Source organism: Maylandia zebra, linkage group LG14 (genome assembly GCF_041146795.1).
Source record: "Maylandia zebra isolate NMK-2024a linkage group LG14, Mzebra_GT3a, whole genome shotgun sequence".
NCBI classification, from domain to species: domain Eukaryota; kingdom Metazoa; phylum Chordata; class Actinopteri; order Cichliformes; family Cichlidae; genus Maylandia; species Maylandia zebra.
Genome location: NC_135180.1, coordinates 8,970,346 through 8,981,965, shown reverse-complemented (window position 1 = coordinate 8,981,965; position 11,620 = coordinate 8,970,346). Strand labels below are relative to the sequence as shown.

General features: G+C 40.4%; 2 protein-coding genes across 3 annotated transcripts; one reads left to right on the top strand and one right to left on the bottom strand.

Moving 5' to 3' along the window:
- Positions 1-94: 94 nt before the first annotated feature.
- LOC101485936 (homeobox protein otx5) lies at positions 95-5,415 on the top strand. The gene is made up of 3 exons (XM_004562781.6): positions 95-1,430; positions 2,579-2,730; positions 3,034-5,415. Exons 1-3 carry the CDS (start codon positions 1,331-1,333, stop codon positions 3,670-3,672), a joined length of 891 nt encoding a protein of 296 aa, XP_004562838.1. The 5' UTR covers positions 95-1,330; the 3' UTR covers positions 3,673-5,415.
- A 2,585-nt stretch (positions 5,416-8,000) lies between these two features.
- Positions 8,001-10,845, bottom strand: LOC143421927 (uncharacterized). 2 transcript variants are annotated; one of them, XM_076891999.1, is made up of 4 exons: positions 10,614-10,845; positions 9,555-9,703; positions 8,690-8,854; positions 8,001-8,612 (listed from the first exon to the last, which is right to left on the bottom strand). In XM_076891999.1, the coding sequence occupies exons 2-4, from the start codon at positions 9,609-9,611 to the stop codon at positions 8,523-8,525; spliced, it is 312 nt and encodes a 103-aa protein (XP_076748114.1). In that variant the 5' UTR covers positions 9,612-9,703; positions 10,614-10,845; the 3' UTR covers positions 8,001-8,522. The 2 variants fall into 2 exon arrangements, 1 of the variants encoding a protein (XP_076748114.1); XR_013101527.1 differs by lacking the exon at positions 9,555-9,703.
- Positions 10,846-11,620: the final 775 nt, after the last annotated feature.

Genomic DNA, 11,620 nt, shown 5'->3' with positions numbered 1-11,620 from the left:
ATGAATGGATAATTGGTCCGGAGGCAGCATGTTGGGGATCAGAAGGGGATTTAATAGCAGAACAACGCGGTCTTTGTGCTACTTTTAATCCGGCCTGTACCCCCCTTCTCCGCCTCAGCTGCTCTACCTCTGCCTCCACACTCAGTTGTCCAATTATTTTAGGGAGGCCAATTTCAAAAATACTTTAGAACAATATATTAAATTTTTTTTAAAAAGAATTAATTCAAATAAAAAAAAAAAAGATATCTTGACAATGTCTCCGGACACCTATGCTTGTTGCTGGGACGACTGTTTTAAGCTTGGCAAGTGGCTATAAAAACGAAAATTGTTAAAAATTTGTGTTTGCGCGCGCGCGGTGTGTGTTTTATAATACTTTTTCGATGTTTGTGTTTACTGCCTGCATATCAACAAGTCTTCTTTGTTGCTGCGGCGACATTTAGATCAAATAGGGACATTAAAAAGACCATATATTATCCTCTATTGAAAGACAACTTGAATGAATAATGAACAATATGTAGATGCGCGTGGGCGTGTGCGCAGAGAGAGAGAGGGAGAGAGAGAAGGAGGGAGGGCTCTGGGTGTCTACTTGGATAAGAAGTTACTTCTAATTAGCCAGTCTCTTCTCGCTCTCCTCACTTGTCCGCCCTGCAGATCAGCATCCTCTTCTTCTCAGGGACGACCAGGGACAGAGAGGCCCCCCACCCGCCTTACAATTTTTCAACACCCGTCAGACCGCAGGCACCAAACTGCTGTGGAGCTGCCGCTGCTGCCGCTGCTGCCGCTGCTTTTTGCCATCTTTCACCCGGCCACGTTATATGTGCGCACTGCAATTACGCACGGCTCTGATGGAGATTCTAACCGGCCTCGATTAGCGAACTGTGCTGTTTTCAGTGTGGTGTATTGACTTGTCGCACCGGGCCGACTTCAGTTGAGGTAGTCTTTCTTTTTTTGACTAGAAGCATTGAACAAACACCAAATCCTTAAAAGCGCCGTGGTTTTACGCGTCAGATGGAAACAAACGTAAAGGGGCTTGGCCAAAGGTGCCTGGCTGGAAGGCAGTAAGTCAGAGTAACGTATAAAAATAGTTGAGGAGAAGGCAGTCAATGGACAATTAAAAAAACAAAACAACCTAAGGCCAAACATCCCAGGAAAAGGAACAAACACCGTTAAAGGCAGTTAGAAGGAAAATAGAGAGAGAGAGAGAGGAGGGAGAGGGAGAGAGAGAGAGAGAGAGAGAGATACACCCCCTGGAGACTAGTTAGGAGACCCGGCCCCCGGTCTGAGAGAAGGAGAGAGCGAGTGAGAGAGTGTTTTAAAGCCGGCAGGAGGCATGATGTCCTACATTAAGCAACCCCATTACGCCGTGAACGGGTTAACGCTGTCCGGCCCGGGCATGGATCTGCTCCACACCGCCGCCGTTGGATATCCCAGTAAGTACTGGCCTTTGACTTCTGTGTGTTTTTAATCTGTGTAAACCTGTAGTTTCTTTAATCGCCTTTATATTAAGTAAACAAATAAAATAAAACAAGGGAAATGATGGAATTAAGTGAAATATTCGTTATGTATTTATTGCTTATATCGCGCAGAAAAACGGTAAAGAAAAAAAAAGACTCAATTTGAATAATATATTTGAAAATTTATCTGTACGGTTATATTTATGATTATGAACCTAAGTGTCTGCTCCGTGTATCAGAACATGTGTTCACTTGACCTATAAATTCAGAGGATTATAGAGTCAAAAAACAATGAAAATGTGTGAGAAGAGAAAGGCCGCCTGTTCTCACACGGAATTAAAACTAACTCCAATCTGTTGCGCTTACAGTGTAACCTATTTACAAAAAGGACAGTCATTGTATTTCATATTGGTGCATTAATAATATATATTTTTTCATGAATGAACACTGAGGTTATTTATAAAGGCCGATATGCAGCGATCAGCATCTGCCACAGCTCAGAGGATAGTTTGAAACGACGGCAGAAGGCGTGTTGTCGAGCTCGGCCCAAAGTTTACGTTTTTAAAAGTCATAATCCCCGATGTGGATATTCATTTCGTTTCGGTCTTTCTTTTTTTCCCAGTCAGAAATATTAAAAAAGAAAGAAAAACATCAGGCCTGCTGGATCCGCTTATTCGGTCCTATAAAAACGTTTCAATCCCGCACACGTTTGTTTCTTTCCTGAACGCCACATAAAAGATTGAGCTACGGAGACTCGCCACTATTTGTTTGTCTACAAATATCCACAGCAGCGTATAAAATGTGAAACGAAGCCGCAACAGTGCTTATGTATTTAAAGTGTATGCTGCGAATTCAAGAGAAAAATCGGAATTCGTTTATTTGTTCCAGCGTTTTTATTGAAGTGGTTTATATATAGATTTGAATTTCATATTATTTTCATTCATCAGTTCAATCATTTTTTAAATGTAATAAATGCACACCAACGTTGATACATGGCCTTACATGGTCCAATAATTTTTCTGCGGAATTCTTCAGGTATAAACTCAACGTAGATTTTAACGTGGCAATAATAATAATAATAATAATAATAATAATAATAATAATAATAATAATATTTTTTGTAGGCACCCCACGCAAACAGCGTCGGGAGCGCACGACTTTCACGCGTGCGCAGCTGGACATCCTGGAGGCTCTTTTTGCCAAAACACGCTACCCAGACATCTTCATGAGGGAGGAAGTGGCACTCAAGATCAACCTGCCTGAGTCCAGAGTCCAGGTAACACATTACACTGAAAATTATAATCATATATATTTTCCTATATTGGCAGGGCAAAACACCTGTGTGTGTGTGTGTGTGTGTGTGTGTGTGTGTGTGTGTGTGTGTGTGTGTGCGTGTGTGTGTGTGTGTGTGCGCGCGCGCGTGTGCGTATGTCACAGAGACACACATACAGAAAGAAAGTGAGGGTTTGTTGAGTTCTTATGAAAGCAGCTTGTACATCTTTAATGTTTTTTATCAGCTGCTTTGATTGTGAAATAGTGATACTTAGATATCTTCTCTCTGATGCTCCTGTTCCCAAAGGTCTGGTTCAAAAACCGTCGTGCCAAGTGCCGCCAGCAGCAGCAACAGAGCACAGGCCAGTCCAAACCACGGCCCCCTAAAAAGAAGGCATCCCCTGCTCGTGAGGCCAACACCGAGGCCAGTGCCAACCCCACCAACGGTCCCTACAGCCCTCCTCCCCCTCCTCCAGGCACCGCCATCACCCCCAGTTCCAGCTCTGCTAGTGCCACAGTGTCCATCTGGAGCCCAGCCTCGATCTCTCCGCTGCCAGACCCCCTGTCTGCTTCCACCACCCCGTGCATGCAGCGTACCACCACCTACCCCATGACCTACACCCAGGCCCCAGCCTACAGCCAGAGCTACGCAGGCTCCTCCTCCTACTTCACTGGCCTGGACTGTAGCTCCTACCTGTCTCCAATGCACCCACAGCTGTCGGGGACCGGAGGGGCCCTGAGCCCTATCACAGCCTCCTCTATGGGCGGGCCCCTAAGCCAGTCCCCAGCCTCACTGTCCTCCCAGGGCTACACAGCCGCCTCACTGGGCTTTGGAGCCGTCGACTGTCTAGACTACAAAGACCAAACTGCCTGGAAGCTCAATTTCAATGCCGCTGACTGTCTGGACTACAAAGACCAGAACTCCTGGAAGTTCCAGGTCTTGTAAATAACAGGAGGTGGGGCGTGGGGAGGGAGGTAGAGGGAAGAGGTAAGAAATAAAAAGATAATAATCAAAGTAGGTTGAAAAAAAAAAACAAGATTACTTTCTATGTGTTTTAGAAGGAGGAAGAGGTAAACTTGGGACACAGAAGTCCCACCAATCACACATCAGCTGAGGAAGTGATCGGCTGAAATAAACTCTACGTGTTTGTCGTTTCAGAAAAATATCAGTGGGAGTAATGTGATCTGTTGAAGCTCGGTTTGGTGATTGTAACAAAGAGATGGCAATCGTGTTTAAGCAACATAGAAAATCAGCCTTGAAATCAAGGAATGACTACATGTAAGGAAAAAGAGACTTATGTATGCAGAATAAAATCAGACTAGTGAGAACAAGCTTTCCTTTTGATTCGACTGATAAAGCTGAGTTTGACTTGGACCAAATTTAAAGCAGGGCTTATTTGTAAAATTGCCACAGCACAACAACATTTGTAACCTACAGGTTGTTTTTAACATAGAATTGAAATGGACCTTTTACACTGATGAGAACTGCATTTCTTCCTTTCAGACTTCTAATTTTGTTTTTTCTGTCATGTTTTTCTTTGAAAAAGCTGCTTTTTTTAAATCATTGAGCTTTGAGAAATGAAAACAGTTCAGCTAACCCAATGTGACACCTAAAGCTCGGTGTCTTTACAGGGTCTTCTCTAAATCACACACAAGCTGATGGTTCCCAGTAGCCTTGCATGACAGTGACCCCCTGCAGCCTGTGTGGGATACGAGCTGAGGGGGGGGAGGAGTAGGTCACTCCAGTGACTGCAGTACGAACCTGTTGCCTTTGAGCATGGTTATAATCATTAGCTGAATGGCTAGTACATTGTTAGTGTAATAAGATCACTTCCACACATTTTGAGGGACAATGGTCACATTGTTGCTAGTTGAGGCAGAGGAACCTCTTCATCTCACAGTGGCATGATGAGAGCAGACTGCCAATAAACTGCTGCAGTGAGGTATCTGATGGGAGAGGAGACTGCACCGGAGAAAGGGAAGGGACTGGACCTACATGCGGCCGACTCACCCCTCCTCCTCCTCCTTTGCTCAGAGTCTGGTGCCTCTCTCAGCTCCAACCTGTAAAGATGTGATGGGTACCACTTTATGTGTTTGATGTTTTGTCTGATTTCTTTTCTTTTTTGTATTAGACTTAAAACAACTTAAGTTTCTTTTCAAATTTGTGAATTTGTTTGAGTAAAATTTGTGGTAATTTGTTTTTAAGTTCATATTACTATCAGTACTATTATAACTATCATCATTAATATTATATCTTCTGCTGACATGGACTTTGCTAATATACTTTTTTGTTGTTGTTTTGTAAATATTAAAACTTGAAAGTGTAATCATGTCTGGTATCAGCTGTGTGTTGTTACACAGGCACTCCACCCAACAGACTCTATCACCCTCTTTCTTAATTTCTAGAAAACTGCCAACTTTTAATTTTTTTTTCTGTTTATATACTTCTGGTTTCTGCTTCTTCTTCTTCTTTTTTGTCAAACTCAGGGGTTTATCCAATAGAAGTAGCAGTATGCTTCTTAATCATTTATTGTACTTACATTTTTTTTTTTGCTTTATAATCGTCTCTGCTTATTTTCTGATATGAATTATTTTGTATATTTCATTTGTCTCCTGTGTTTGACCGGTCTCATCACTACCATGCCAGATAGCTACAATGTTTCTGAGACATTAAACAACTTCATTAAAACTCCTGGGTTACTGTGTTCTCTAAGTCATGGATCCTTCCATTTCTCTGCAATTCAAGGCTGCAAGATAGTGCTAAATAGTGATACTGCAAATTTTAATATCGTTCCAATACCAAGGGAATACAGGGTCAGTACTGCTGGTACTAATACAGGTACTTTTAACATATAAAGCCAGCTTTTTTAGGGGAGAGCAGTGTGTCACAATTTATGAGATGAATCATCATCAATTTGGAAATGCATTTTAGTGTCCACTAAATCACTGTGATTTTTATTCTCCACAATAATTAGTTAACACAGAAAGACACATCTTTCAGCTTTCCGTTTATTTTTAAACTGGGTTTTTTGGAGACCTGGAATTTAAATTTGCCTGTCTCTGAAGCTTGTTGGGTCAACTCCTGTTGTTTAAATTTGATATGGGCTATTAATAAAACAGAACTGACAGTCACACAAAAAGGATCAGACATTTTTCATAGTGCATGTTTGAGGTATGTTTTTTTCATTTCCAGAAAAATAATGTGCTTAACACAATTCAGTGTGCCTGATATCAACAAAGTACCGATCCTATCACGCTAGCATCAATCCAATACGATACTGGTGTTGGTAATACTATCGATATTTGGATCGATACGCCCACCTCTACTGCAAGAGAAGAAAATGGAGCACTGGGACATCTATAGTGGGGAACATTAGGAATCCATACAAGAGGCTCAGTGGGTATAAGGCTGAAATGAGAGGGAGCAGGGCAGAGAGGACAGAAAACAGATTAGAACTAACCCTAATACCGAGTCTCACCACCACACCGGGTCCAAACTGAAGCACGAGAGACAGGCAGATTACTTTGGATTGATGGATGTTTCTGTGTGTTCCTGCCACCGATAGGCCAGAGGGTCAGCTTTACGGGGGTTGCGCAAAGTGCACTGGATGAAAGGTTTTAGCCATGCTTCCGGGAACCACATAGGCTATGTCTTTTGTCCCTGTGCACTGCCTTCTATATGCTTTATCCATATTTTACGGTCAACCAGGGTAATACAAAGGCAGTCCATGGGCAGGTCAACCTGCAAGGAGTGTTTGCTATTAGATGTGATGTGACCGGTCTGTGGGCTACGCTTTCTTGTACTGTTGTTGATCTGTCAGCCAGTCGCAGAAAAGAGCAAAGTTATAATATTCTCTAATGCCTCAGATCAATTACTGTCAGTCTGAGCATCAGTCAGACACCTCAGATTAGATCAAGGAACAAAATCCACAACTAAAAATCAGTGTTGATTCTTACAGGACAAGCAAGTCAGTCCCAAAGAATCCCCACTTCAGCTATGAAATGAAGATATTTACAGACAGGAGGAAAGAAAAATGTATTAATAATAATTAATAACTCATCCTTTGGATATTTTTTAGGCTTAATGTTAGGTATATGTGGCTGTTTGACTGATAGAGCCTCAGGCACAGGCAGCCATAGCTGGCTAATTCGACTCACTGAACTGGACCTCACCTCTGTGTTTTGTTGTGTTGGGGCCTTTTTGATTATTTTTCGTGGGATTATCTGAAACTTATTGAATAATCTATGGTGCAAAAACAGAGGAAAGTCACTCGGTGACATGAACAGATCAATGTCATCAAAGGTGTTGATTGCTTCTGTTTGAACAGTTTCTAAAGGCTGCTATTTGTTCTTTTGGGAAATGTTTTGCCTGTTTGGTTTGCTGTAGTTGGGCTGTCACAGTGTGGCCGATGTGCTTTTTTTGGGTTGCAAATTTGCGTTGCCGAGAAAGTTAAGCTTTTGAGCTGCTGGGAATACAGTTTATCTAACAAAATGAGTGAGACTAGTGAAATGCCTGAGGAAAATAGAGGAAAGGAGGACAATCAAGCTTGAAATAAGGGCACTGACTTGAAAAATTGAAAGTCTTCAGACAGAATACAAATTAAATGTGGGGAAAAAAACAAAAGGACTAACATATGAAATTAAAGAGCTTACAAAAAAGGATGAAAATGCAAGGGAAGATTGCAACAAACTGGGGAAATTGATTCAGCTGTATTAAAACCACAAAGAAGCACACGAGTCAGTTATATTAAGTCCCAAAGAGGAAAAGGAAACCCAGAGAGACTGGTTTAAACGTACTACCGAACACAATTCAGGCGTTATGGAAGCTCTAAAGCATTTTGGAGCTTGTAGGCCTTTCTGCAAACTGGTCATGGGGCTGTGCACTCAGAAAAATAAAGGTGCCAACTGGAACCAAAAGTGGTTCTTTAGACTGATGCCATAGAAGAACCTTTTTTGGTGCCACAAAGAACCTTTCAAACAATGGTTCTTTGAAGAACCATTTCTTTCAGTGGTTCATTGAAGAACCATTAAAGGTGCCCCAAAGAACCATCAAGAAATGGTTCTTTGGGGCACCTTTAATGGTTTTTCAACGAACCTTTTTAAAAATGGTTCTTTAAAGAACCATTTTTAAAAAGGTCCTTCAAATGGTTCTTTAAAAGAACCATTTTAAAGAACCTTTTTTGAGTGGTTCTTTAAAAAACCATTTTAAATCTTTCAAAATAAAATGCATCATAAATTGAATTTGAGTAGGGTAAAATAAATACGAGCACAGCATAGACATATATTAATGGTTTATTGTCATTTTGTAGTTACCAAAAGACAAAAAGGCATTTTAACCCTCAGCACAACATCAATACTAATACATGTCACATATTAGTGTTTTAAACAGTAATAATTAAATATATTTGCTATACTATAAATAAATATATATAAATACTATAGCTACAGATAACACAACAAATAATACATGTATTGTTTAATTAATAAAACATCAGAAAGTGATAAAACACATTAGAAATAGCAATAGCTTCATAACAGACCAATAAATCAACACATTTTCATCAGCAGATGTTTGCATGTTCAATAAAAATATTTCAACAAGTTTATGATTAAAATGATCAATGAACTTCAGCCTTACGCTATGTAATGTACGTTTCATGTTGTACTCATGGTCCTTTGTTAGTCCAGTTTAGGATAATGTCTCTGACGTATGTATCATATCAAATATATGTCATATCAAAACAAGCCCACACCTGCAGTTGTTTCAGTTTTTCACTGGTGTTTCCTGTCAGCTGGTCAACCTCTCAGGCGGACATCCATATCAGCCAACCAAACGACAAGCTCCTCCCTTTGTGCTTCAAATCCCTCCCACTCTGAGACAAGGAGCTGAAAGAGAGAGAAAAGAGTCAATTATAAAGAAGAGAGAAAAGTGAAACCCTCCTCAGAAGGTCTGACTCGCATACCTGCAGTTGACCTGTGATGGACTCCAGTTTGGCGTTCACGTCATCCCTCGCCGATGCCAGCAGCCGAGTCTGCAGGGTGCCCTGGAAGAGCTGAGTTAATGTTCGACTCGTCCTGGTCAGGCTCTCCAGCTGGATGAGTTGAGGTCTCCCCTCTCGCCGCTGCCTCTGAACACAGAAACACAAATTGCATCTGAAGCAGGAGGTGCAGGTTTTTTTGCTATTCTTTTCTAAATGCAGGCTAGATCACGTGGAGGTATTTGGAAAACTTTTTTGGCCAGTGGACGACTGTTGTCTTGCAGAAAGTCAAATCAAACATATGCGATACACAATCAATTCACAAGAACACATTATAAAAAATAAGTCCAGTTCTTGCCTGATTTCAAATGAATTCTGCATCAAAACAGGGTGACAGAAGTAAAACGAGAGCACAAAGCCTCACTTTGTACAAGCCTGCTATTACAGTTCTCCTCTATGCAGACGACTTTCCTGTTTTCAAGGCACAACTTGGATCTGCTGTACGAATCTTATGGATACACACTAAATGAAACAATAGTGTGCATGACTCCAGATTCTGATCCCTCATCCTAATATGGTCCCAACATAGCAACAGCAATAATGCAAATGTTGAGGCTTCAAAATACAAAGTCCATAAACCAATGGCTGACGTGGGTTTTATCATAAGGGTGATAAATATACAGATTTCAGTCTGTCTTAGAGATTTGATGTTCATTTACCTGCAGATGCACTATACGTGCCTGCTCTATGGTTTTTCACAACATTTTGCACATCACTATTTAATACAGGAAGTAGGTGAACTAAAACAAGTCATCTTTCTTTGTGAGAGGACCATATTAATGAAACAAACCTCAATGACATCATAGGGATCCCTAAAGATGCTCCTGCTGCTTTTCTTCCTCCTCATCCTAAACTTCCTTCTCCTTGTCCTCAACTTCCATCCAATTGTAATTCAACCTAATTGTGTTTCTCCCCCTCCTCTTCCTCATTTTGTTGGAGCTGTGAACACAATTAATGTGAATCTGGATTAATTTGTGCAAACAAGAAAAATCTACAGCTTTTTGGTCAGAGGTGATTTAAGCTGGGTAGAGTAGATTTATGTGTTGATGCTACCTGCTTCAGCTCTGGCTGCTGAGTGATATTTATACCCTGGCTGGATTACAAACTTTAACCATGTGCTGAACTTTGGCCCAGCGTTGATACCTCTTGTTAGTATAACGACCTCTTCTTAGCTTGTATGTATGATGGTGGATAAATGAAATATACAAAAAAATTAACTATATTACAAAAGAACATCTATCTTGGAAACATCAAATGACCGGAGCATAACTTGTCAACTAGTCCGAAACTAAGTTATGCAGGAACAGTCAAAGACACCTTCTCATGTCACATTTCTATTCATTTCTATATAATTCGATTAGACAATAAAGAGTTATCTAATCTAATTATTCATTCAAAACTCTTATGCATAGCTGCATTTTATACAGCTCATACAGAATTCAAAGTACAGGTTCATGTGAGTATTTAATGTACGGCTCAGATCTACAGAATTTCAGAGTTTCTAGAGCAGACACAGAGCTCACGTCACAACAGGCTTCAGGCGCCATTTTAGTGACTTTAACAATATATTAACTTTTAATTTCGGTCTAGCTGACATTAGGTTATGTACGCAGCACGCAATTGAACCACATATTTTAGAAGCCAAAGGTTCAAATTAGCTGGGAGCACCTTCACTTCATTATAATAGTGGTTTTGTTAAGAAAACAGTTTCTGTATACCAGATACTAAATTGCGCTGACGTGGCTAACGTATCTAGCTAATCGCTACTGTTAGCACAACATTAACAGCAAGCTACAATGACGAGTAACAAAAACAAAACAGTAATAAGGTTTCAATGAAAATGTTTTACCTTTTCCAACAGTCCCAGAATCCACAGCTTCAAAGTCCAGCAGGTACTGAAGACTGTTATCCGCCTCGCTGTCACCGTCCGTGAGTTTTTTTCCCGAAAGGTCAAGGCCCGCCGCTCGCACACTCTGTCTGCGCATGCGCATCCCAACGACTGACCCCCTCCGTCCGCTCCCGGGAGGTTATAGTATGACGTGTTCTGACGTCACTCTCTCTCTCCCTGTCATTTATTTGGCTCGAAACGCATATCAACAAATTGCTCAGTGATGAACAACTACTCAGATCAGTTACCTAAGCTGTGCTTTGTCAAAACGAAGTCTGTGTCCATTACACTGACATTCTGTTCTGCAATTGTTATTCACTTGTATTTTATAATTTGACTTTACATACTGCTGGGTGGTTTGTAAAGTTTACAATAACTAGTATTATCATTATGCTATATTTTCAAAAATATATAATAATCTCAAAAGTAATGCCTTGGAGTAGAAAATAGTAATGCTTTATTAAAATTTAAAACTAAAGTACAGTATTTGAATGTGTGTATTGTGTCTACTGTTTGCAAATATTTCTAACTTTTATTTGAATATTCAGTTTCCTACCATCTTCTCTTAAAGGGTAATTGCCAGGTATCCCGCCCTCCCCCTTTGCACACACATGCACACAAAGAAAACACACAGTATAATTCACAGCCTCATTATAGTGAATAAATATTTATGCTATTTACACCATCAAACTTAGATTGCTAAGGATGAAGAACCTTTTGTTCTTTAAAGAACCATTTGTAATAGCTGAAGAACCATCCACAAAATAAAAAGGTTCTTTGACGTATCATGGTTCTTTAAAGAACCATGAAGACATCTGAAGAACCATTTAAGAACCATAATTTTTCTGAGTGTGGGATGCACTGCTTGCTGCAAATTTAGACATTTCTCCCATTTCCCCAGATGAGGCACCTGGTGAAGTAAAACTGAAAATACTCATTCACTAATGTTCAAAATGACATTCCCCTCT